General features: G+C 37.2%; 1 protein-coding gene across 3 annotated transcripts; it reads right to left on the bottom strand.

Moving 5' to 3' along the window:
* Positions 1 to 1131: 1131 nt before the first annotated feature.
* On the bottom strand, positions 1132 to 27861 carry ptpn6 (protein tyrosine phosphatase non-receptor type 6). Of its 3 annotated transcripts, none has more exons than XM_042489338.2 (16): positions 24938 to 25292; positions 24537 to 24562; positions 22446 to 22568; positions 19095 to 19289; positions 13165 to 13348; positions 11293 to 11409; positions 10900 to 11028; positions 9508 to 9604; positions 9289 to 9368; positions 9000 to 9146; positions 7085 to 7216; positions 6825 to 6979; positions 4251 to 4318; positions 3969 to 4120; positions 3572 to 3636; positions 1132 to 1397 (listed from the first exon to the last, which is right to left on the bottom strand). In XM_042489338.2, the coding sequence occupies exons 2-16, from the start codon at positions 24542 to 24544 to the stop codon at positions 1301 to 1303; spliced, it is 1749 nt and encodes a 582-aa protein (XP_042345272.1). In that variant the 5' UTR covers positions 24545 to 24562; positions 24938 to 25292; the 3' UTR covers positions 1132 to 1300. The 3 variants fall into 3 exon arrangements, with proteins under 3 accessions (XP_042345272.1, XP_042345274.1, XP_087940512.1); XM_042489340.2 differs by having other exon boundaries at positions 24537 to 24559; XM_088084386.1 differs by lacking the exons at positions 24537 to 24562; positions 24938 to 25292 and adding an exon at positions 27836 to 27861.

The raw sequence follows: 27861 nt of genomic DNA, 5'->3' as shown, positions 1-27861 counted from the left end.
CAACACTTGATGGTGTTGAAAGGGGGAAAAAAGCTGAGGGTTCAAGTTCATTATTGTCCCCAGAAAGAGCAGTTTAAAAAAACACTAATAATTCTTAATCATTGTCTGAAATACTGATGTCACCAAACCTTCCACAACACCACACCGTCTGGTGTTTGTATTAAAAGATTTTATTAATCAATCAGTGTGGAAATGTGAGTCAGTAAGTCTTATCTGTGTTCTGTGGAGGGTTGGCATTTGAGAAAGGTGCAAATTTCCATAAGAAATGTAGCTCAGATATATGAGAGAGAGAAGACTGGTGAATTTAAAGAAAAAGAAATTGGCCAATAAATCCGGATGTATATGAAAAAATGACATTGTTTGGTTGGTTGGTGCATACAAAAGTTGAAGTGTATAAATAACAAAAGATGAACAAAAAAGGGAAAATTTAAGATCTATCTGTTTTTTCATTAAATTTCCCAAAGTACAAAAACTTGAAATTATAAACACTCTAATGTTCATCTCCTGCTTCTGATGTTCTTTTGTTAATTTATCTGCATCTAAATATATTGTGTATTATTGAGCTACAGGACTAAAAAAAAAACAAAAATCATTTAATCAACTTGACAGCTTTACACAACACTGATGAAAAAGTTAATATAGTACACTCAGATTAAAATATGAACTGAATCTAGGTGTGGAAAAGCTTTTTAATTACATTGAATTAAATAAACATAAAAACTACAGTTTTAAAAATAAGGATCATACGTAGCCTCATGCCTTTACAAAGTGTTGGGTTTGTACTGTAATACCAATGCTGGACTTCTTATTTGCCCCTGAAGAGTACGCCCCATATTATTAAAAAAAACAACAAAAAAACAACTAAAACTAATAAAAACTAAACTAAAACTAAACATTTTAGACAAAAAACTAAACTAAAATGAGGAAATCCACTCTAACTAACTGAAATTAAACTGAATTGACAACAAAAATTAAAAATGACCGATGAACAATAAATAAAACATTATAACTTTTCATTTCAAGAACTGTTAAAATAGAGAAGCTTCCAATTCTAAATATCGAAGCATCCCAACATTTCGGTGTCTTTGTAGAAATGACTGCAATTTTAAAAAAGACAATTGCACAACAAAGTGTTCACACATGTTCTGGCTTTATTCTCAGCCGAGTATTTGTATGACAACTGTGATGTCAAACGATTACCTTATTTCTAAATTTCACACTGTAACTTTATTATCTCTTTTAAAATACAAATTCTTGCCTTCATAAATATAAAAACATGACATACTTTGATAAAAAATTTCTATCTTTTCCTCACGGAGCCACTTTTCTTGTCTGACTTTGGTTTCTTCCCGTCTTTCTTCCCTTTTGACAGATTCTCGTAAACGTCCTCCTTATTTCTGGAAACAGACAAAGAATGAGCTGATTAGTGATTTCTTTATTCATGTCCATTTTTATACACCAGCTGATACTGATTCGACACAGCTCTGTTAGAAGTGAATCAGGGACGCTGCAGAGGTTAATGAGCAGGGCCGCTGCATGGGAGCGATTTAAACAGACCAACCGTCCGTGAATCAGTCACTCAAAGCTGGCAGCCAACTATTCAGAGCTCCAAGTGGGTCAAAGTTTACTGTGTTCGAGGCTGAATGGTTTGTGTTGTTTTATTTCTTTCCTAATTGGCTAATTAGAGCATTATTCAGTTCATACATGAGTGATGTCCGCGCTCAGAGCTCAAGAATTATGATATTCAGGTGCAGAACAGAGACAAGCGGGGTGTCTGAAATTGTTTGCACACTTTTAAAAAAATCTATCGTCGTTCATGAAAGGGACATTCCACTGTTTTTACGCATGAAGTTAAATTTATTTGCAAAAAGAAGTGAAAGCAGTCAAAGTTTTTTAAAAGAGGAACCCTGATGAACTCAGTCCTGATGAAGTGTATAAGGAAAAAGTTGCATTATGGGAGTGTGACTCATACAAGAGAGTAAAAGTCAGGATATCAGACTCTGTTGCTTTGATTTTGATTGTTGTAAAAATCTGTCTCTTCTGAATTAAATCTTTATGGAAGTGCAACAGTGATTCACTGAAAGACTGTTTTTGAAATACGACGAGTCAGTGGCCCTAGACAGCAAACAGTGACACTGTCGGTACCCCTTCTGTGTCAGTTTGGGAAATTCTAAACAGCAATTTAAGCTTGTTACACGTATATATCATATATCTTTAACTTTTTTTACAAGAAATGTACAGTTTTAGCTTGTGAAATGTGTCTTTGTCAAAACAGAACATTTTCAGGTTGGTAAAAAGCTCTGTTTTCCAGGTTTGCAAAAGCACGTGTTTAGGTTTAGGCAACAAAATTATGTTTAGAGAAAAACATCATGGTTTGGCTTAAAATAGGAACATTTGTGGCAAACGTATAAAAAACGTCACATAACATACAACACTAGCGTAATATCCTACCCTGCCCACCTGAAGTGAACTTCCATGTTTTTCAGCATTAAAGGACTAATAATGATATTTAAAGTTGGATAAAAGCCCAGTGCATCATTATAGTGACACTGCCCAAGCAGCGTGTATTGACACTCTGGGAGTGAGACAAAGCTGCTGAGCATTAATTAATTTTCACCTCTATGCATAAATGCAGGTCTCCCTGAAGATGAAAATTGCGAATAAAACAAAGAAAGACGCTTCATTACTCACTATCGCTAAAATAAACCACGCTGGAATTAGATTTACGGTGGACTGTTTTAGGTTTTGCTGGATTTGGACACCCATCCTTCACAGCGGGAGCCAGCTGATGAAAATACACATTTGGGCAGTGCAGACACACTAATCGAGACATCTGAGAGCAGCTCCTGCCCCCCTACTAATCTGGCCCTTTGAGTCAAATGCCAACTGTATCCTTTTTGTCTCCCCTGCTAATTTGATCATTTTGATCCTGTCGACTGTTGCATGCAGGTCTGAATGCAAATGCCCCCTTCCTGCCTTTTGTTTCCTTTTGTAATTGTATTCACTCTCATCACTGCCTTCCTTTACCACCCAATAACTACTATTTACTTGTTGTCTAATCACAGCTTTATTTTACTGTATTAAAAAAAATCCATTTATTTGCTCTGGGTCATCTCATCGGCTCAGATCCACTCTGTGTCTGTAACTTTATCGGTGTGTCGGCATGCTTCATTTAACTACAGCAAACTTCTGAACTGGATTCAAATGATTTCTTAAACTCAGCCTGTGCGTGACAAACAGGAACTTGATGTCTTTGTAAATTTTGTGCCAATGGATATGTGACAACGTTGACCTGCTGGTGGCGCTATAGTTGAAAAGCATTACACATTGCACCTTAAATTAAAATTAGATTTTAAGACTCAAATATATAATTTTTTGCAGTAACGATACTGAGGTGGAGTTCAGCTCACTCCGCCCAAAACTCTGTATCTCTGCTGAAAGAGACTGTCTGCAAACAGAAGGCTGAGGATGGTTGTTTAGAAGAGAAAGTAGGGCGTCAGTGTGAGGTTTAGAGGAGCGATGTGAATGTATTAAGGACATCTTTCGTTTTCACACTGACACAGACACTCACTTTGAGACCTTCCTGCTCGCTGGTTGATGTTTGAGTTGCAGATTTCCATACTCTGTCTCAGTTTCCTGGGGAAGAGAGAAACACGGAGACTTTTAGACATGACTGGAGGATTACTCAAACAGAGAGAGATATCAGGCGACTGGTTTAGTCTGTGTGGTTTATTGTTTGCTGTCTCCGGGTCAATGTTCATCTTTCACAAGCAGCTGTCTGATAACGTATCATTCTGTTGACATTGAACTAGTCGGCTGTGATGATCAAATCAGCCACTAAAAGAGCAAAGGCCTATTGACATTCATTACTCTGTTTTGTTTTCCTGAGACATCTCCCTGTTTCTGTCTGTCAATCTATATTTCAGCCACAAGGAAACACTTGTTTTTTTGTCTTCTCTGCTGCTCACCATGGAGGCAGAGGTTTTGGCCTTGGTGGTCTGTATGTACTCGGACACGGCTAGGTAGATGAACTTGTACTGAGCCTCTGTCTGCACCATGCCAGAGCGCTGCTCTCGCACCATCTGGATGTATTTTGGGATGTCGAGATCACAGTCCAGACCTACAGTTTGACATAAGAAAGCATTATATGGAGGCAGTGTGAGAAAAAGTACACTGTATTTTTATTGGGTTTATTTTTACTCAATACACATTTCAAGAACGGATTTCTGTTAAGGAAAAAAAAGGTTTACCTATAGTGTCAATGTTCTGAATGATCATGTCGATCACCAAGATCGTGCCTGTTCGACCAATTCCAGCACTGCAAGAATTCAGAGGAATCAGTTAATGTATCTTTCAGTCAGAGGCTGCTGCCTGAAATGTAAGCAATTTAAAAATCAGACACCTTTCACACCTTTCATTCAGACCTCTAAAACCAGAGAAAAATGCAAATTGCAAATAGCAAAAAATTAGTAAAAGGTGACAAAGAAATGACATGATAATTAGCGGGGGTAATTATTAGATATCATTCAAAAAACAGGGAAAAATGTCCAAAAAACTACATTAATACATCTTATAATTAAAAATTATGTTCCACAAACAATATATATTCATTTTTAGCACTCTCTTGAGGACATTTTCTTCTTTGCTATTGTTTCTTACAAAACATGCAATTTTTATGTAACTTTTTACCAATTTCTTGCTATTTTTTTCTTTGCCTTCATTCTATGTTTTTAAAAGAAGTCAAGCCAATTTGCTGAGGTTTCAAAGGGTTACTCATGAAAATAATCTGCAAATTAACTAAGAGTTGAAGGCCTATCTTCAGCATGCTAATTTTTGATAATAAGCATAAAAACACAAAGTACAGAAGAGGCTGATGGGATTTAAGGGGGTCACGTGTTGAGAACAGTTTTGTTAAGGGAGATTCTTGGACATCTTGTTACTGCTGTGCAGCTTTGTAAACACGTTCACATACCAAAATACTTACACAAGGGTCATATAATCATTTAAACAACAAGTTTTTAAAAAAAGCACAGGCGGCCTCAGTATCCGTCACATCACACGGGGAAAATTCCATAAGGATAAACTGTCAGTTGACTCAAAACCTTTTGTTCAGCTGCTACTTATCTTAATCCTGAAAATCTAATCATTTTAATCTTAAACCTCTGAGTGTTATCAGTATTAGAGAATTATGAAACCTGGGTTTGGTAAACTTGTTGCTGTGACATTTTTCACAACTTAACACCAGTACAGATGTCTTCCACAAGTCACAGATCATCACACATTTAAAGGATTTACGATCTCCCTGAGACAGACGGTGACCCGAAATTCGGCAAAAACTTCATTTGGGAAACATCTGGATTCTCAGGAACTGAGACCTTTGAAGGGACATCCTGACTTGTGAATTAGGTGGTATTGAATAGTGCTTAAACAAGTGATGTATTAGTCAATTGACATAAAAATTGAATGACGGTGATTTTGATAATCAGTTAGCAAAAATAAGCTAAGCCTCTGAAAGGTAAAGATTTGCTGATTTTCACTATATTTTATCATCTTAAATGGAATATGTCACAGGCACTTTTTCACTTTCACACCTCCAAAGTTTGACTCTGCTTGTAGCTTTTATGCAGGTTTCATGCAGAGTTGTCACTTCAACTTTAAGGTCGGAAAACAGCAGGGTATATTTTTGTACATTTAGTAAACACAAGGTGCCAAAGTGCATAAAACAGCATCGATATAGAGCTCTCCCACACCCCACCAACAGAGGGCCTAGCTAAGCCCTTAATGCCCTAAAATCCTAAAAACCTTCTGAAATCATAGAAACGTCCTAAAATTCCTAGAAATGTCCTAAATGTATTGGGCTGCTGAAACTGACCCCTGTCCTCCAGTCATTTTGCAAAAGTGGCCCCCAAGCAAAGTAAGTTGAGTGTCCCTGCAAGTAGAGAGTGCAGCTCTCCAGCTTTAGTGGATAATAACATGCTGGGATGGAATTATTCCACAGATGCGTCTGTTCAAAATAAGACCAAACTTTTCAAAGGAAGTCAGTTTTTGAAACTTGACAAAGGTCAAAATGTGGCCTGCAACAAGTTGAGGCTTGTTTTAAGTCAAGACAGTTGCCAGAAATGGCTTTTGCTCTGTGATTCTCTAAAAAATGTAAAAAAAAAAAAAAAAAATTCAGTCGTGGCCAATAGCAGCCAGTTAAAAGGAGTCAGCAGTTAATGATGGGATAAAACAATCAATAAAACAGTTTGTTTTTTGTTTTTTTTAAATGTGAATCTCTGCAACCATGAAGGGTCCTCGAGCATACAGTCAATGTCCTCCCAAATGCCGTACACCTTTTGTCCTCTGGGGTCAAAAATGACCCCGCCTGGTTTGACTGTTATTTAAAGCATATTGTACAAATTGTCAATCAGTCCTGTGTTACACCTTTAGTCTTCTTCAGTCCAACCCATAACCACACACTTTTCCCTTCATTTTGGAATTTAGGGCCAATAGACCTTGTTCACATATATTCAAGTATAATAAAAATATTCTGAAGGCAAAAGATTTCATTTGGGGTCAGAATGACCCCAGGACAACACGAGGGTTAAACTGCACACAAAATATGAGGATGATTGGTCTAGTAGCAAGCCAGATTAGCTGCAGACACACATACACACGCACACACACACACACACACACACACACACAAACATGACCAAATGCATAGTCTCGTCCAGGTCTGGCAGAGATCATTCATAATTTAAGTTTTGCATGTTCAGCTCTGGGACGCTACAATCTTGGACCTCCGCGGTTCCATAAGACTCTTGGCTCTCAGCTGATCGTACCTGCAGTGGATGATCATGGGTCCAGCACCATGAAACTCTTCTTGTTTAGAGTTCACTTGGCTGAGGAAGCTGAGGACGCCACCTGGCTCCTGAGGGACGCCATGGTCGGGCCAGCTCATGTACTGGTAGTGCCAGATAATGCGAGATTGTTTTGGCTGTGAAAGAGAAAAAACATTACAGGATTGCAATAACAAGACCAGAGTCATGGTGAGAGCTTTGCATCAGAGCAGTGAGGTCAGAGGTCGGTGTTTGGAGCTTACCTGGTCCATAGGAGCGATTTCCATAACTCTGATTTTGTAATCAGCAGCTTCCCTCTCAGATGAAGAGGTCACCACGAATGGACCCACCTCCTTGGAGCTCTGAGGGTCGGGCCAGTATGGAACGCATTTATTCTGCACAAAAATAAATAGTATTTTGCATACTATTAATATGTTTAATTTCTTTGTCTGCTACCACTTTAAAGTATAGTGTTTCGATATTTAGTGCACTTTGTGTATTGTAATATGTCCATCAAGGCCATTTTCTAATACTGTTTGCTGGGAGGCAATAAGTTAAAGGGACAATTCACCCAAAAATAAAAAAGTAATAAAATAGTTTTCCCTTTAACCTGTAGGGCTATTCAAACCTCTGGGATGTGAAAAATCTGGTTTGGTTTCCTTTCAGATAGTAGACAAAAAGGCAAATGGACAAAATAAATAGAAAACGTCCAGATATTTAAAATTATTTGACAGAAAAAAATATTTGAATTTGTTTTATTTTTAACACTTTCTTTGAATACTATTCTTGTTTCTTTTTGGGGGTTGTTGTTTTGTTTTTTTTAAACTTTTGTTTTAATTTTCTTTTAAAGTTTCACTAATTTCTTGCTTATTTTTGAGCCATTTCTTACATAGTTGCTCACCCATATTTTTTTTGAAGACATCGAGCCAATTTTCGTAGGTTTCAAAGGGTTAACAATCTAGGTTCTTTGGGTGTGAGCTGCTGAGTGTTGGAAATATCAGTGAAACACAACCTTACGAAAGTCAAAAGCTGTGTGGGGTCAAGTCAAGTCAACTCTAATTTATTTATGTGATTACTAAAACAATAATAACAACAGTATTTTGGAGAAAATGTCATTAAAGGTGCATCATAATGACCACACATTTCACCATATTTTGGTATTTTGAGGTTCATACTTTCGGTATTTCAGACAAAAAAAACACACATCTGAATATTAATTCAGTGGCTATTTCAGTCATCTTATTTTAGTCATCTTAGTCAGCGCCTGTCAGGAAAACAAATCGCTTTTCTAGATCATCTTTTCATTCCTTCTGCCATCAGACAGTTGAACCTTGATAGTAGTCACTTTGGATGAGAAACTTGTGTTATATTTATCAGGTTCCTGTTCTTGTGCTTAACCACACAGTGGTTTTTCTTGTAATTCATATACTGGTGGCCTATTTATACAATCTCTGAATGTAGACTTATTATGTAATGTGCAGTACACCTTGGTGGAACACATTTATTTATGTTGTCGTATTTGAATTTATCAATGCTCTTGAGGTGTTTATTTATCTCGGCTGTTTGCTGCGGCCGTGAAAGGCTTTGGGTCTATGTGTGCTTCATTACTAGAGGGGCCACAGAGGGGTGACCTGGTCACATACTGTTTATTGTGTTGTTTTTGTTTTTTGTTTTTTTTGTTTCTTTTCTTTTCTTGACTGTTGTGTGATGGATGTATGTATGGTCTGGTGGGCTGCAAAACTGAATTTCCCTTTGGGATAAATAAAGTTGTCTGAATCTGAATTTAATCCCCCAACAGAATTATGTTTTAACATAATATATATATAATATACATAATATATAATATATGTCTTCCTGCCTAATTTCCTGATGAATGAATTAACATTTGATATTGATATAAAGCACACAACATGAATACAATATTAACTTTCTTCATGGGACTGAGAATTACTGTGATGATTGTGTATTAGATTATGGTACATACAACTCGGTGTTTCTTATAGAAAACCTGTGAGTGAGCAGGTTATGTTCACAGAGTCAGTTACCATGGTGATTGACTCAGAGTTTGACTTAACTTAACAGAGTTTCTCTCATCTCGGGGTTAAGATACTCAGAGTTTTCACATAACCTGCTTTCTGGAAACCACCCTGCTCTCTTGCATGGTGTTTTTATACTGACCCGCCCTTTCTCGACCTCTCTTGTTGTCATGACGATCACCCTCGTGTTCTCCTGCCATACCATCTGCCAGAAATCGTTGACAGTTGTTGCTAGGCACCCCTGGGTGGCGATGTAAACTTTCTGATCTCCGGACTCCCACAGGTTGTTCTATAAACACACAGTGAACGACTGAACGCTGCTCAACAAACAAACAACATTAACCTCAAAGAAAGATAAAAAGAGAACGTCTGACAGTTTCCTGTGGTGTGTTTTTGTCCTTTAGTCTAACTGTGAGACTTTGGAGACTTACTCTCACGTAGTTGGCGTTGATGTAATCTGAGCCCACAACATCAGGATCAGCGTCCTGCAGGACGACCCTGGTGTCGTTGACTTTTGAGTCAAGCGGATGGAGGAAGGAAATGGTGGAAAAAACAATAATTTAATTTAGTTAATGTGAGTGCTTTCAAAATGTGTCATAATATTTGCTTAACTTTTGAGAATAATGTTACTGAGAAGATTAAAAACTTACAGGGAAGGATATTCTTGTATCTGTTTTTGCTCTTGTTCTCAGGTCTCTGGCCCTCCTCTCTGCTCTTTTTCACTTTGGCCTCAAACTTCTGAAGAGCCTGAAGATATGAAGAAAATATGGAGGATTTAAAAAATTAAAATTTTATTATAAATTACGACCCAACCTCTTGTCATGATGAGAATAATTTGTCATTTTTACAATGTTTCATGGTTACAGATTCATAAATGTTAAGATTCCCTGCTTCTCCTTTAAATGACTGTTATCATTTTATTTTATTTTTTCTCATTTTCTCTCTAAACCAAATAATCAACTAATGAAGACAATAATCTGCAGATTAATCCATAATAATACCCATAAAATAATAATAATCAATAAAGAAAATTATCATTCGACAGTAGTTTAAAATGAGCTCCACCTCAACCAACACTAAAATCCTGCTTTTACATTAATGCATGAGTTATAATAATTTTAATAAAAGTAACAATAATGTAATTACATAATATATAATAGTGCAATAATCAAGGACATTTTCTATTTTTAATGTTGTAAGTATCATCCTGTTTATGCTTTTATTATACTTGTACAGGATTTTACTGTGTTGTATTTTTTCTTTTGGGTAAGTAAAGGATCTGAATACTTCTTCCAATACAGGTAAGACTTTATCATGCAACTAGCAATATAACTTTACAAAGAGAAACAATATTTTACAAGATCTTACTGGAGCTTTGCCAGCAGTAGAGGTGAGACATTAGTCGATTAATCAATTAGTTGATGGAGAGAAAAAGAGGCAATTTTATTAATATTTTTTTCAGCAAAAATGCCAAATGATCCATAGTTCCAGCTTCCCAGTTTTAAGGATTTGCTGCTCTCTTTTTGTCTTGCTTTAATGTTTTATACACTAACTACAAATCTTTGGTTTTGAACAAGAGTTGAGATGTCACCTTGGGGTTTTGGGGTTTTGTGATCAGATGAAGCTGTAATGGAAATAGTCATCAGCTGCAGTCCTAGTCACCACAACATGTAATTTATTTGAGTAAAAATAGCTTTTTAAAGTTCCATTTTCATTTCCTATTGTTTACATCATTTGGGTTGGTGTTAATTAGTGTTTTAAGTAAAATTAATTTGGTCACTCTTTCAGTGCACAATATCCTCAAAGCCTGTTATTATTATATGAGGTATGGCATTGGGACATAGTTATTTATTTCACCACCAGAAGATGGTAGTATGACACCTTTAATTTTGCCCTGAGTCAGGAAGTAAGTCTTGAGATGTTTATGGATAGTCAATTTGTAATAAGTTGTCTGTTGTATAATTTACATTTTCCCACTCTAAGACCACCCTGTGATAAGAGACAGTCACAGTGAATGTAACCGAGGTTGGGTCAAATCTTACATCAAACTCCTCCCAGAAGCCCGCCTTGCTCTTCTCGCCCTCTCCATCCTGCTGCTGCTGTGTGGTCTGATCCAGCTGTTTCACTCTGCTGTCGATATCTGCTGCATTCACTCTGGTGGAGTAATACGGCTGGAGACGACAGACAGACAGAGTGTGTGTGAGAGAGAGAAAGGCGGAAAAATCTTATAATAGAGATGAGAGAAAAAAAACAGGCCAATGCACGCAATCCACATCATCATCAGACTGACATAAGACTGAGCTGTGAGTAATATTTCCTATCTGTGGGCCGGGCTGCTCGTCTGTTTGAATAATTCACATAGAACTGTTTCTGTTTTTTGTTTTTTTCACAAAACGAACTCATTTTGTCGACATGTTGTGTAAAAAAAAGTTCACCTGTTTGAGATGCACCCAGTTCCCAGAGATCTCCTCAATGCTTTTGCGTTTGTAGTAGTCCACCAGGTCTGTCAGCGTGTCAAACAGCTCTGAACCTCCAACTGTGTACCTGTCATTCTGAAGAAACACAAAAAACACATCGGTCTGGATGAGCACATGCAGAGAGGTTCTGCAGAAATGTTTGGTGTAAAAACAAAGTTTGAAAAAAGAAGCAATTATGCAAAAAATTAAAAAAGGGAACTTAAAAAGAGGAGACTTATTGATTGACTTATTATTGATGTTGACTGTGAAACCAATAACATCAATAATAACAACAGCTAAACCCTTTGAAAGCTGGATCGACATCGCTTTTCTGGTGCTGCTTTCAGACACCTTTCACAAGTATTTTAACCTTTGAACCCTGAGCAAATTGGTTTAGTTTTTTTTTTTTTTTTTTCAAAAACATGGGGAACAAATTGCAAGAAATAAGTAGATTTAGAAAATTATTTTTTAAAAATCTAGGAAAAATGTCTAGAAAACTATATTTATAATTCTCAGTATTAAAAATGCAAAATTATGTCATAGGATTATTGTAATTTTTTAAGCTGTTTTTCAAGTATTTTCATTGTTTGTTTATTATCCTTTTTATTTTTGCTTCTTTTAGGTAATTTTGTTGTACTTTTAATCAGATATTTTTGAGTCATTTCTTTTTAAGTTGCTCATCGCCTTCTTCCCATGTCTTTGAAAGAAATAAAGCTAATTTGCTCAGGTTTCAAAGGGTTTATCAAATAAATGATAATGTTTGTTTACTGGCCATGCGATTATTTAAAAGGCATGAATGTGTGCTGATGTTTTCACTGGTTACAGCAGCAGCTTACACACTCTGCAGGTTAGAGCTGAGTGCTGTCAGAAACTCACCTAATCTTTGCCACGTGCTCATGAAAAGACCTTTTTGACCCTTCCACTAATCTCACATTAATCCTTTGCACCCCAGCGCTGCACACAAACAAAGGCTTCCATTTAAATGAGGCCTGAACTGTGTTTTCTATGAGGTGAACCACGGCCAAATATAAAACGCAAAAGCCCTGATGATGACGGAAAGACACAACCTATGAAAACGAGTTTGAGAGGACGACGGTTTGACTTGATGCTGTACTGTGAATACCACCAACAGATGTTTACAGGGAGTGTTTAAACACCAGGTTACAGTTTTTGGTTTCATGTATCTTTTTAACTCAGAAATAAAACATTTTTCTTTTTTTTGCTGAACATCTTTAGTAAAACTGTGCCTGGCATTTCTGAACAAAAGCAGAGTTGAAATAAGAGCAACAGCCTTTTATTGCTTAAGACAGAGGAAATTAGACTTTGTACCTATTTCAAAGTGCGACTGCACAACTGTGGGAATACCCCTCAGTATTTTCACATGATGTGAATCTGTTTCAGGGACTCTTAATTCTGTATATTCAAAGCATAAGACTGACCGAAAATAAACTTAAGTTTCATGCACCCTTTATCTTGCATGCCACACACACATATGTGGTCATACGCTGAGACACACACACACACATACACACTCAAGATCACATGCCGAGACACAGAAGGACAGGGACATAGATTTGGTTTAAACTTTGGGCGGGGGGGGGCACATATGAAATGGGGGTTTTGGGTCCAATTTCCAGCATCCAATTTTTGATTTCCTACATTCTGGGGAATTTTTATCCAAGAATTTGTGCGTTTTTGCATCAGTTTTTGGTATAAATGTCTGTAAATCTGTCAAAATAAAAGTCCTCTGCAACTTTCATGTTTTTAATGTGGGAGGGGTGGGGGTTGGGCGGAGGGAGTGTCCAAGATATTAAGGGCAAAATCTACACCAAAGCACAAAGACAAACTCACCTGACACATGATCTTGATGTGGGAGACCCTCTTCCCTCCAGTTTTGCTCCTCTCGTCCGTCAGAACCGACAGGACAAAGTCTCCAGGTTTGGACAGCGACTCTCTGACAAGGAAGGTCCCCGGCTCGTCTCGTGCACTGAGCAGCTTCTCTGCATTCGGCCCCGACAGGTGACCGTGGTACCACCTGTGACACAAAGGCACTAATGCTTCACACTGAGTACACATTTCTAAAGATGTTCATGCCCCAAGCTGCATTTGTTTGTGGTTCACTGCTGTGATCTGCAAGAAAAAATATCCTGATAAAGGCGGCAGGCCATAGATGTACAATGCTCGTTTTAGGAGATGAAATGTTGCTAATCAACATAAAATCTTGAAAAAACACCTCTCACCCGGTGTTTGGACTTAGACTAAGGTGCTGGAGCTGAATTGTTAACGGTGAAAAAAGCAAATCCACACACTAAACTCCATGCAAAAATCATGTTTAGCAAGCTTTCAGTCACAGATGCCTTAAAGAAGGTCTCTGACCGATAAGCTTGCATAGTAGACTTGATTTTGGCATGGATTTAAGTGTGCACATTTGCCTTTTTCACTGCTGATTAAACATTAAATAAAACTTTGTTCTATTTTTAGGTCTACAACAATGATGAATGAAAATTAAATTTATTGAAATAAAACCATCATTTATTTCCAAATAAATTTTTGTGAAAGCCACAGGAAGCCAGCTCAGAGAGAGGCTGAGGAGTCATCAGCTGCTCCAGAAAACAGGTTGCTCACAGTCATCCAGTTTCACAATAAACTGCTGCCTTCGTGGTAGCTGTAAAATTGAGCATGCCACAGCCTCTTAAAAGCAGTAATATCAGCCTCCAATAATTTTCACCTGGGGGAGGGGGCAGCAATCGTCTCAGGGGGCCATGGCCCAGTGCTTTAATATTTAACATTTTGCACACAGCAACTAAAAACAGAACAAACAAAAAAAACACCCTCCTGTTTTTGAACTGACCTCTATGTACTGTATGTGAGCAGAGCACCACTAACTGTGAATTACATGCATGAGTCTATTCAGGGCTGAGCGGTTGTCAGACACTCACTGATGTGGTACACTGGACTGCTGTGCTCACTACACTGTGAGCAGAAATAGAAATCCGCAGCACAATCAGGTGCATTGTATGTAAAGTTAAAAAGAGCATGTACAGATGTTGCTGTTACAGGCAGGTTTTATTTCTCTGGGTGTGTTTTTGTGGAGCGTGTGAGAATTAGTTAAGGCACACTTGGCCGTGTTGGGCTGTGACTTAATTTTAGGCACTGTTCTCGATTTCTTCTTCTAAACTTCCTGCTTTGCGGTCGGAAAATTTCTGATGACAGATTTCGTGGCTGAAGAGGACAAAGTATTTATAGCCTGCCCCCCACCCCCCCTTCGATATCTAACAACCACAGAAGATACCCCCTATACACACACACACACACACACACCACCTCCCCTCCCCTCCCTCTGTCTGTCACACACTGTCTACTCTCTTTATAACTTTTTTTAACTCTCTTTATAATCTTTTTTTAAAGATTCAGTTCTGTGATTAACTTACTTGTCAAATCAGTGTTTGCTTTTACAGAAACTAAAATTGGACTCCACCTGATGGTTTTTTAGTTACAACAGGTTGCATAAAGCACCTGAGGCACCAACGAAAAAGCACAAAAAAGTGGTGTCTGTGCACTTCTGCAGAAGTTAAAGAACAGCTTGTGCAGGGGAATAATTGCTAAAGCCCTGCACGGTGAGTGGGCACGTTTAATGCAATTCAACCATGCACACCCAAGATTAAAGTGCAATCATGTCTGTCAGGCTTTGCTCCACCTATAACTGCATCTAAATAACGTCAACACGTCATTTGCCTCACCATATTTATCCACTTTTCTGAGAAGAGATAAGCCGCCCAGATACATGAGATCAAACATAAATGGTGACCTGCTGAGGTGTGCGTGTGTATGTGTGTGTGTATGTGTGTGAGAGAGAGAGAGAGAGAGAGAGATCAAGCTGAGATGAGATAGAGAGATCGGGTGAGATGAGGAAGACAGCGAGTGAGCAAGAACATGATGGAGTGTGCAATAGAGGAAGACAAATAGGGTCTGGCCATTGCTTTCAAAAGTGTCAAAACTTAAAGTTTCCAACCGCAGCAACAAAAGGGAAGTTAGAGAAACGAACAGAGAGAGAAGGACGAGAAGGGGGGGGGGCCAGAGGGTAGAGCCTCCAGCTAGTGATGAGTACACAGCCACACACACACACACACACACACACACACACACACACACACACGATAGAAAGTAGTGTCCTCCTTGACTCATAAAAGGAGTGCGACTGTATGAGTTTATCACTACAAGTTGGACATTAACCCACTTTAAGAAGTCTACAGTTGCATAATGTTTCCAGCTTGGAGGAAAAAAACTCAATTAATAAACAAACACTACCTCAAGCAGTCATGTAATGTAAGTCAGAAGTACAAAGTGGGTAAAAAAACCCCACTAGTAAGTATTTCTTTAACCTGCATTTGACACACAGTAAACAGATTTTTATCGTATTTACGGCAGCAACCCGGAGGATTCTTTGATGTGGTCTGTTCTACATGCAACGCAGACGTAAGGAAATATCTGTTAGATTATCTACTTGCTATAATTAGCAAAGAGACATTTACAAGTTACTGACATCGACTATCAAAAAATGTACATAAAGTAGCAATACCACAACAGGAATGTGCATCACTGCACGTACAAGTCCTGTGTTCACAGCATACTTTTAGTTTAAGTTTTAAAATCTGAAGACCAAGAATAGTTTCTGTCAGTTGCTCTGTGCATAAGTTGAATAAATGGATATCCTGCATATCCTCTGCAATATTTGACAAACAACATGATGTTCTATATTGTAAAAAAAGTTTTTAAAACTCTTTACATATGCTCAAAAAACAGAAAAGTTACAAGCATTATAGAAATACAACAGTATCCCCAATATAATGATGTTTTTATGTGCTTATTTAATGTTAAATGTTAAATGGAAACAGGTAATCTTACATTTTGTCAAGTGATTGCATAAACTAGAATCTCCTCATCACCCCCCCATCATGTTTATTAGGAAACAGATTACAGTGATCACCGGTTATTACCAAACATAAATTTGGAGGTTTGTTGTGTCTTCGTGGATTGTACTCCATTGGGGCTGCAACTAACAATTATTTTTATTCTCTATTCATCTGTGGATTATTTTCTTGATTAATCAATGAGTTGCCTGGTCTAAAAAAAGGTGAGTAATGGTGAAAAATGTCAATTAGTTTTTCCCAAAGCCCAAGATGAAATCCTGAAATGTCTTGTTTTGTCCATAATCCAAAGATATCCAGTAAAGAAAACAGGAGCAAAGAAAATAGAAAATGATCACATTTAAGAAGCACGAATAAGAGATTTTTTACTTGTTGTTGTTTGTTTTTTTTTCGAACGGATTAAGTGATAATAAAATTTGTTTATGATAAATGTAATAATTGACAACTAATCGATTAATCAGCACAGCTCTGTTGTCCAGCATTAGAGGAACCAGACTTTCAATCACTGATCGCAAGGACTGATAATTACTGAGAACATTTACATGTTTGGTTTCATTTCAATGTACTTAAAAAATGATCCATAGCAGGACGTTAATGTCTACTTATTGCTCATTGGAAATGTGCCGTTGCATTTTTGTTATGTTCACATTGTAATTTCTGTTTGTTTTTTATTGGATGGTCTAACTTCATCAGTATTTGATATTTTATCTGTAAAGGTTTGTGCTGCATTATTGTGTTGAAACATTTAAAGCCCCCCTCCGACCACCTGGATTTTTTGGGAATATGTACTTTTAGGTGATTTAACTAATCAAAAAACTCATTCGAGTATTTTTTTATATTGTTATACGTGTCTATAGAGGGTAATAATAAAAATTAAAAAAAATAAAAATACTTCCATCTGGAATGCAGAAGAGCAAACATATACAGGATGTCTTCATGACACTTGCATTTAATGCTTTTAAGACCTTTTCAAAATTGATTTTTGGACAAATGATCTTTTTCTTATTCAAGCATTGCAGGTAAGTATAAAGGCAAATAAGAAATTTGGATAAAATGTCTGTGGCAATTCAATTCAATTAGGATTATTTAATGATTTAAAGCCTAATAATTACAAAAAAATAATACTAATTTAAGACATTTCAGAACTCTTTAAAGAAGTACTTGGCCATACTTATATAAAAATATTTGTACATCAGTTCTTTATGCCGTGCTAACTTGAGTTAATGACAAAAACATTATTTTTCTATCATTACTCCACAAAAAACGGTGAAGATGTTGATTTATTGATGACTGGGGACCATATTTAACAATAAAGTTATATTAAATATCCATTAACAAACTCTCACCCAACTCCTGCTGTATGATCCAACAAACACAGACAATGCTGCTAGTATATGGTTTTATGGACTCTTTCATCATTTTATCGTGGTTGTTATCATATATTATATATCCTGTTGATACATATAAATGTGAATTTAGGGCATTGCTGTTAAAAAGATGATTAAGTTTTCCCTAAATAAACAGTAGTCAGTGATGATGAAGCCTCATTTATCCAGTTGTGTGCTCAGTATTTCCCAAAAATATTTATTTTTGCTGGAAAAAAACCTTTATTATTGGAGTCAGGCTTTGAAGAAATTATCGATAGGTTTCACAGTTACTTTTTAAATAGTAAGGTTGAAATGCTTGTTTTTGGGATGTGCTGAGCATACATCACTTGGATTATACTGCACCAGTTGATATAGTTTGCTGTAGTTAACCCTTTGAAACCTGGAGCAACATCACTTTTCTTTTTCTGCATTCAGTCACCTTTCACAAGTATTTAAACCTCTGAACTCTGCAAATCAGTGCTATTTGGAAAAAAAAAGTTAACGAGCAACTTGGTAAGAAATATCCCCCAAATTGCATGAAAATAGCAGATTTAGAAAATTATTTTTAAAAAGCTAGGGCAAAAAGTGTCAAGAAAATGGAAAATGGAAAAAAGCTAGGTGAAATCTGTATTTATGGCTAATTATAATGATATCACATTTAAAAGTGTGTTAGAGAAATATAATTTTCTAAGCCCTTTTTAGGGGTCATTTCTTTTTATCCCCATTTTTTAAATTAACTATTTTTTAAAAATGATTTCTGCAGGTAATTTTTGTGGAATTATTATTAATTTCTGTCTTTTTTGGCTCATTTCTTTTTTTGTTGTTCATTGCCTTTTCCCCACGTTTTGGAAAGAAAACTATACAATAAGATCAAATTTCAACTGGTTAAATGTGGTCCCCAATCAGTTAGTAAATCCAAATGTTTGCCGTTTCCCAGAGGCATGCAAGAGAAACAATTTTCTTAAATGAGTAATTGATATTAAAAAATTTCATTTTGTGGGTAGAGTTCCTTTTAGCGCCTGCAGCTGCCCTGATAGAGTCTCACAGTGGAATATTTAATTAAAGTGCCTGAAAAAAGTACTTGATTCGACGCCTCCCACCCCTGATAATGTCGACGCTGATCACATGTAATCCATCAGCTGCAGAGGCAGATGCAGGAACGAAGCCTCGACAGCTGTGGGCTCTTTTTGTCTGGAGCATGGGTGTTTATTTTCACTGACTCATTCTGACAAAGATGCTTTTACACCAAAATCTATTACTCATATGATCTTCACCCCAGAGGAAAATATTTAAATCCCATGGAATAACAAACCTTCAGATGACACTTATTACCCCTGCTGAATTACAGTTAGAGGAAATAATGCTCATTGACCTAACCACCTAACCAAACGTTGAGAGTGTAGGTGGAGGCAGCACAGAGGAGACGGTTAGTGTGGGCCACATTAACCTACAGGGGCTTTAACAGTGACAGGTAAGAGTGACAAACCTCTCTGTGGTGGGGTCGGAGCAGTTGAGGGGGTATCTGAGTTCGATGACGGTGCCGTCCTTGTCCTGCAGGATGCCGTTCTCAGCTGTGTAGTACTCCACCAGCTCGGACAAGGTGGCAAACTTCTCCCCGCCGTACAGGTCGTAGTAGTCTCCTGTGTTCTGGATGCGGATGTGGGTCACCAGCTCGCCCACTCTGAGGAGACGGAGCAACCAGCAAAAATTTAAAACCTCATAATAACCGTAAAGAGAACTTCTCTGTGTAAGGAGCTTTTATTTATGAAAGTTTAAACTGCACAATAAAATTTCTTTGACATTTATTTGCTTCATATGCTGAAATGTTTCAGCGTTGGGCCACAGATCAGATCCTCACAGAGCTTAATTTGACTTTCACACACTGTACTACTGAATATATGTTCTATATATACAGTACATTCTCTGTATAGTAGTATGTATATAGTATGTTTGTCTTTGGCACATTCATGCGAGCTTTCAGTATCTGCCCTCTGTGTTCTGCAGTTAATACAGTAGTTCTCTAGTTACCTGACGTCTTATCAGTAAAAAGCTGAATTTGGAATTTCCTCTTATTATTTAGGACCAGAAATCAACATTTTAATGGTGGATCGTGGTTTTTCAGCTAAACTTGATTTGGAGAAAAACATTTAATACTAATCCTACAAACAACAAAAACTAAGATTAAAGTAAAATGACAGAAAACTTTTGGGATTTGTAATTCTTACTTCCTTTTTAAAGTTTGACACATTTTAGTGCCAATGGCAGTGTGACATGTAGAGGTCTGTCACAAAGCTAACAAATCACATTCATGAGGTTTAAAGGGGAAACAGACAACTTTTTCCGCTCCCTAGAGTTTCCAATTAGTATAATTGTTGTCGCTGCTGTTGCAGAGTCAAACAGATCGCTTTACAGATACTTCATTTGTTCCACCTTTCTCCATTTTTATTGATAATAACTGCAAAGAACTTACATCGATACTCTTTGGTAACTGGGGGCAGCCACCAAAAGCTATTACAACAGTTAGAGAAAATCAAATATCACACTGCACTGCAAAAATTGCAGATCTAACCAAGTGTAATAATCTTATATTTAGATTAAAAAATCTAGTTAGTCTTGTTTTAAGTATAAATGGATTATCTAGTGCTGACTAGGAAAGATCATTTGACTTAATTCAAGTACATATCACTTGCCTGGTCTTGTTAAGCATCTTTGTCTTTTTCTGAGTTATTTTTAACTAGATACAGGAGACAAGTCTGGAAACATCCAATTCAGGTCTATAGAAATCTTATTTTAAGCACTAGTATGTCCAACTAGGCTTAAATAAATTGTTTGAAATTAGTGTTTTTGATCTTATTTCAAGACTTTATGGGCTATAATGAGAGTCACACAGTTTTACTGGTTTTAAGACATCTTAACAAGCAAAATTTGCTTACTGCACTGGCAGCCAAATTTGCTTATTTTAAGTGCAAGTATGCTTAAATCTAGGGTGTTTGGCCTTAAATTTGACAGGCCATTTTTGCAGTGTGTTTTCAAACCAAATATCTCAGTATCGGTAAAGCAACAGCATTTTTTTGGGTTGACTGTTGGTGCTTTCACAAAATATTTACACAATGAGATTTATGAATAATAATAATCATCAGCTATGTGGATATAATGCCGAAGTGGACAAAGGCAAATAATGAGAAGAGCTAGAACAATCTAGTAAATTCAGAAAATGACATCATTTTACTGTAAATGAAACTTTTAAAACCAGGAAGACAAAACTTACAATGTTACGTTATTCAAAACCTTAGACAATATCTAGTTTCATATCACAATATTGATTTAAAATTGAGATACTGCCCTGCCCTAGCTATCAGGATAAACTAAAGCGCTATCGTCTTCCTGTTTTAGTTGGGCAGTGGTTGACACACTTCCTTTGTGCTGTGAATTGAGCCTGGAGATCAGGGGAGATCGTGTCTGTTGGCAGACAAAATTTCATAGTGAAAGCGACACTGATACACCTAAACACAGATGGTGTCATAATTCTATAGGAATTACATTGTGTAATCAGTGTTTACCTCATAATGATACGTAAAAAACGTGTCTATTTCCACATTAACGTCTCCAGTCCGCCTGATGTGTTTAGACGAAAGTGTAAAAGCTTGTTTTTTTTGTTTGGTTGGTTGGTTTTTAAATGTGTGTTTTTTAAAGGAAGGTATGAATTGCTGTGGAGGTTTTTTTGTTTTGTTTGGTTTTTTTTTTTGTTGGTTTTTTTTTTTTACTTTTGGGGTCAGTTATACAAAAAAATCTGCATTTGGGAGTGCCAGCAGTCGCGTGCAGCGCTACTACATTAGATTCCAGTCTATGGACCTTTGTTGCATGTCTGTCACTATCATTAATCAAACAAAGGCTAAATTACCACTCCAAAAAACTCTTAAAAAAAGTTAATTAATTTCAACTTTTACCTCCTACTACTACTGCTGATCAATAACTGATACATCTGATACGTTCAAGAATTCAGAATTAAGAAATCAACAGCTCTCGCCTGAAAGGCTTGAACAGACATATTAGCACAATAACAGAAAATCTCACAATATAATGTACATATGCTAAATATAACCAGAATATATCTGTGTCAATCTCGAAACACTCGAGTTACTCAGTTTAACATCTGTACAGATACAGCTGCACTTACATATCCAAATATACAGACCGCAGCACTGTGATCAGTATTTAACTTGAAACTTAACATCTTTACATCGTCATAGTTTAAGTAATGAGCCTCATCATTATTACGATAGGATTTTTTTTTTTTAGGTTTTAAGTAATGCCTGCTATTTTTTTCACAGGTAAAAAAATGTCACCCTCACTTCAGTCTGTCATATTGTGAATACCAACCAAATCAACTAAACCTTAGATCTAGATAAATAAAAAAAAAAAAGCATCAGCAGTTATCTTTACCTACATGTTCATAAATGCCAGGTGTGATTTTATCCTTCCCACAAAGTGCAGTGGAAAGTTTGATTGTCATCTACACTAAAAATATCGCAAATCCATCAGTTTGTAAAGCAGGTTGTTTTGTGCTGAACGGTGAAGATTAAAGGAGGCAGATGAGTTAAGGAAGTAAATAAAAAAGTAATAAAGAAAAGAGTCCAGTGTCTGATGAGCTGAAACATCCATGTGCTCCAACAATCTATGAGATTCTGTATTCACACAGTTTTTTGTAAATTATGTCTTTTAGGGTTTGAAATGGAAGAGCACAGTGGGCGAACTTACAGCATGTTTTAAAGCAAAGGACAGTACGTTTTCTTCTGTGGAGTTTAAGAGAGAGTTTGGGTGTTTTTTTTTTTATTACCTGACAGAGAGGGAGAAATCTCCTACGTTTTTCTTGCTGGGTCGGGCCAGAAAGCTGCCATGGATGCCTCGAGTCTTCAGCATTTCCTCGGCCTGCAGGCCTGTGATGTCTCTGTGGAACCACCTGCTCAACACACATGCACACACACGAAAAATACAATCAATATTAGTATATAACTGCACTCAGTGCACACACAAGCCTGTAAATATAAACACATACGCCTCTACATACACTAACATCAACGTACACAAACAGCCAGTATTATTTCTGAGTGCACTGCAACACAAGTACACATTTATTTTATAGACAACATAAAATAAATGTTCTTTTTTTTAATAGAAATGTAAAAGTACAGTAGATGTTGATTAATAAATCTCCACTGCAGGAAAAGCAGGTCTTATCACAGTCTTGTGTCATTCTGAAATGATTAATCAATTAATCTTCTAGTCAACAGAAAATTTACAGTTATAAATATCGTACAAATTGTTTTAGGGCGTAAGTCTCATACATGTAAAGATGTCCTTTCCTTCCTCCATTTCTTTTATTTTATTAATTAAACCTATGAATTAATATATCGCTGTGGTGTCTGGTAAGAATTGTGAATTGCGAATATTTTTGACATTTATTATTTAAAATGTTAATTGATTAATTGATAATAACCTAACTGATTTTCAGACTAATTGTTTACATTCCAGGTGCAGCTTTTACAGCCTTTACATTAATGATAAAATAATGCATATTTTATTTATTTATCTCTAACTATAAACCAGACCATGCATATCTTCTTTAAGTATCTTTTAACCACAAAATTAACACCTTCACCACTGGCTCAGTTAAGAGCCAGTGGTGAAGAATAAAATTCCAAAATAACAGCGATCTTAAAATTGTACCGTGCATCTACTATAACACCAAATAATGCAGTGAAGCTCCAGTTAAAAGCCCTTTCAGCAACAACTGTGGACTTTTATTACTCAGCGTAACATAAAGGCATCAGTTCATACCAAATATCTAATATTTTATCACTTCCTGGAGCCGTCTGAGGTTGGAAAAGTGGTCAAGCGGCTCACAGCTTCTAAGCTTACACAGAAAAAACCCTTACAACATGCTTTTAAAAGTCGAGGAGAAAATCATTCAAATGTTCAATCAGCTACAGGCTTTTTCTCCTGTGAACTAACTAGCTGCTTTCAGATTTAGTTGTTAAATCATTTTCTATTTTTTATTCCAGTTTCAGGGTGAAAACGTGCAATAAAAAGCTTAAAATGTTAAACTGTGGGGATGCCCGTGTATTATAAGAACAGGAAAGAATCGATGCGGCATGGTATCGCAATATTTTGCATAGAAATGCATAATTTCAAGGACACCAAGTATAGATTTTTTAGTACATAAATTATTAATATCGCAAATACAATTAAACTTTTGGTAGCCTCATAGAATAATAAAATCAACCGCTTTTCAGAAACAATTTGCTGCAATAAAAATGATTGATCTGAGATAAACAGACTGAAAACCTATTAGATGAAACAGATGTTCACAAAGTTTTCCTTTGGGACAAAATTTGCAGTCGAAAATAAATAATAAATAGCAATATATGTTATCGCAATAGTCTGCAAACATTTAAAATCACAATAATATTGTATCATGACTTCAGTATCATGAAAATATTGTATTTATGGAGCTTTTGAATCCAACCTGAGCTGTGCATGAGAATTAGATTGTGTTTCACCTTGAACTTTGGGTTCCCACAAAAAACGTCAAACAACAAACAAAGATTTGATCAGTCACAGAAGGAAAGAGCCATCAGCTTAAGGTAAAGGGAACCTTGAGTGTTGAGCATTCGAAAAAGAAAAAAAAAGTTTCTTACTCAACCACTGAGCTAAAACATCCTTTATGACACATTTTCTTTACGCAAACAGACACAGAACATCACAAATCACATGATAGAGGAACAGAGCAGGACGAGTCGACAGCCGGGGAAAGAAAGAGAAGGAGGAATGGAAACAGAGAAGTTGTCATCACGCCTTGCATAAAAAACACAGAGTGCACGACCAGAGTCGACTAACGGAGAGTCACACTGTCCAGCGGGGGACTCACCGAACCATGTTGTGTCTTGGCTTCTTCTGGGCACAAAGAGACGGAGAGTGAATGGTGAGAGTTGTTGCTGAACATGTGCAGACTCACAAGCATGAGCACAGTATTTGTATATCTAATTTTATAAAGAAACACCCAGTTCCTCAACACTTCCTCACTCTATAGCACTTAAGATAACTCACTTTTCTCCTTCACACTTGCACTGAACTCTCTGACACTCACATCTAACAGACAAATTACCGCTTCTATGTCTCTGTATGACACCATATTTACAAAACAGCCTTTAAACTACCCGCTCTCCTCCTCCTCCTCCTCCTCTCCTTCCATGCTTCCCTCCACCCAATCCTCCTCTTATATCCAACCCCTCTCTCTCCATCCCAGTAGGAAAGCAGGTAAACACTTACTCTTCTCAGCTGCTTCTGAACACAACTGACTCTCTCCGAGGCGCTCAGACTGTATATGTCTGACTCCCCTCCTCTCGCTGTCGTCCTCTCTCACTCGCTCTCCCCTTCCTTCCTTCTTACATCTCCTTTCACAAAATAGTGAAAGCAAGACAGGAACCAAAATAGCTGACAGGCCGGAATTCCTCCAACAGATAGAGATGTTGGTTTTTTTGGGTTTTCTTTTTTTTTTTTTTCTAAAGACGACCAAAACAAAAACTCATCATATTTAAGAGCAGAGTAGATTTAATCTCTGGAAACTCTCTGATAGTACTTTCCTTAGTTTTCGGTGCAGATCTCAACGCAAAAAAAATAGATAGTCCAAACTCTTTCATCCAATCATGAGCGAGAGTGCCTGTCCAGTAATTCCACCTGTTTCAGGAATAAAACATTTCTAAAAAAAAAAAGTCCACAAAGTTTGATATTCTCCTCGTGCCTTTTGTGAACAAGCCCACACTTTGTCTCTCAGTCAGACGTTTGCAAAGCTTTTCCTCTCTGCCTGCCCACCTGTCTGCTGCCACTGTTGTCTGTTAGTTCTCTACTTCCAGGTGTGTGTGTGTGTGTGTGTGTGTGTGTGTGTGTGCAACACACAAAGGTCAGAGTCACAGAACACTTCCTTATTTGCAGTTCAACCTTCCCCCCTCTATATATGTGCTCTGTGTGTGTGTGTGTGTGTGTGTGTGAGAGAGCTGCTTTCAGCTGGTAAGCCATTTGCAACTGTGAACTCGTTTCATTGTCAGACTACTGAGGCATTAACTCCAGAGCTATAACTGAATATTGGCATGAAGCAGATAGTATAAAACAGTGTGTTTTCTTATTTTTTTCTTCTGATACCACAATAAGCTTGCAGATGCTTGTAAGAGACACCAACAAACATCCACTGCAGCACAAGGAAGGCTTGTTTGACAGATGCCACAAACACACACGTCGACATTTTACAACCTGTGGAACAAACAGGAACAATCTGCATTTAACTTGCAAATCATACTGACCTACAAGAGGTTCAAAAGGGCATATTTGAATTCATGGAAACTACAAAATGTCAATTCTTTTCCCGAGGCAACAATTTTCTCATTAGACTGTAAACTATGTTATTTATAGCATCGATGCAAATATGCAAGAAGAACAAATACATGTAAAGGTGACAGCAACACTGTTAAACCTTTGTCTAAAACCCTCAGAATAAGGGGAAGAATCTACAGTGTATATAGCCCCGCCCCAACACACACACACACACACACACACACACACACACACACACACACACACACACACACACACACACACACACAGCAGAGCGCAGGTGTCGTTCATCGTGGTTAACGCCAGCCATTGCCGTTTGCATTATTTTCCTCACAGATTCACATTAAACAGTTGGTTTGGTTTCTGTTACCCTCTGACACCACTCTCAGGCTGCAGGACGAACGCAGCAATGTGCCAAACGGCACACATTCTGTTTTTTTTTTTTCTCACAGCCACAGAGTGACAACAAAGATGTTTCCTAGATTTGGTCATTCTTTTGAGTGTCGCAACTCATCAAACTGTTGCAATGCATCAAATTGTAAAGAGGAATTTACTGTAAATGCTGCTCTGTTCCTTCCCTCCACTGCTTTAACCTCATGAATGTTATAATAATATTAAAGAGGAAATAGACAAGTTTAACTTTTCTTTAAGAAGTCAATGTTGTATGGCATTTAATGGTTAAAGAATAATGACACCATCAACGTTAAAACTGGTTTCCTATAATCCTCGCTTTCACTACGCAATTCTGCCTCCTGGGAAAATGAAGTCTTGATTTACAGCACAAAGGAAGTGCATCAAACATTGCACAACCAAACAGGAAGAGTAACTGGACCTGAATTTATGTAGCACCTCTGTGGTCTTCCAGCCAGTTAAAGGGCACACTGCTGCTTTACACCACATGAGCTGTGCATGAGAATTCCCCCGCTCACACACAAATTCATACACTCGTGGACGAAGCTCCCACACAAGGTGCCACCTGCTCATCAGTTAAACATTCACACACACTCATATTTGGGGTTCATCCCAAGAATACTTCGACATCAAGACTGGAGGAGCCGCGGATCAATCTGCCAATCTTACGATAAGTGGAGGATGCGCTCTCACAACTAAGCAACACCACTCCCAAAGACGATTTTGTGTTATTTTGTAGCTTTCTCAAGTTATCAGAGTATCAAAGTTGTGTGTTTCCATAGTGCAAAAATAATTCTGCTTCCTGCTTATTTCCTTTTTTTGCATCTTTGTAAATTGAAGATCAGCACTTGGATTGATGTCCATTTGGGAAATTGTGACATTTTTTACTGTTTTGGGGGCATTATGATTGCACTTCTCCCAAATGTTGTTTAGAGCAGTTGTTTGACTTGTTTAAGGGTCCGTGGGACAATTTCAATTTACTGTCAGAAATCTTGAAATTAAATTAAATTCAAATCAATTTTATTTATAAATCCCGATATCACAAACTATAATTAGCCTCATTGGGCTTTACAGCATACAACATCCTTCTTTTCCGTACCCATATCCACAGCAGGTCTCAAAGGTGAACAGCCACTATTTGGTTCTGGGTTATTTTAGTACTCACTGCTTGAATTAGTTTTATTTTATTGATAGAAAATATTTGGAAATATCAAATCTGCATTTAAAGATTTAAAACACACATACCAAAAGACTATTATGGGAAACATGGAGCTATAATTTCTTCACTTCAGTTGCAAGTCAAAGTAAGTAACACCAAAAAACATGTCAAAAAATGACCAAACCTTAACACAGACTGCAGAAAAGAGCTGGAAAAGTTTAAATAGTCATCACAGGAAGTTTTTAGAGTAGCAAATAAAGGACACTCACCTACAGGACATTGCAGGGCTTTTGCA

This window comes from Plectropomus leopardus, chromosome 11, assembly GCF_026936395.1.
Source record: "Plectropomus leopardus strain MGB_pleo_1.0 chromosome 11, ASM2693639v1, whole genome shotgun sequence".
NCBI lineage: Eukaryota > Metazoa > Chordata > Actinopteri > Perciformes > Serranidae > Plectropomus > Plectropomus leopardus.
Note: the sequence above shows the minus strand (reverse complement) of the source record. Positions and strands in the feature narration are given on the sequence as shown.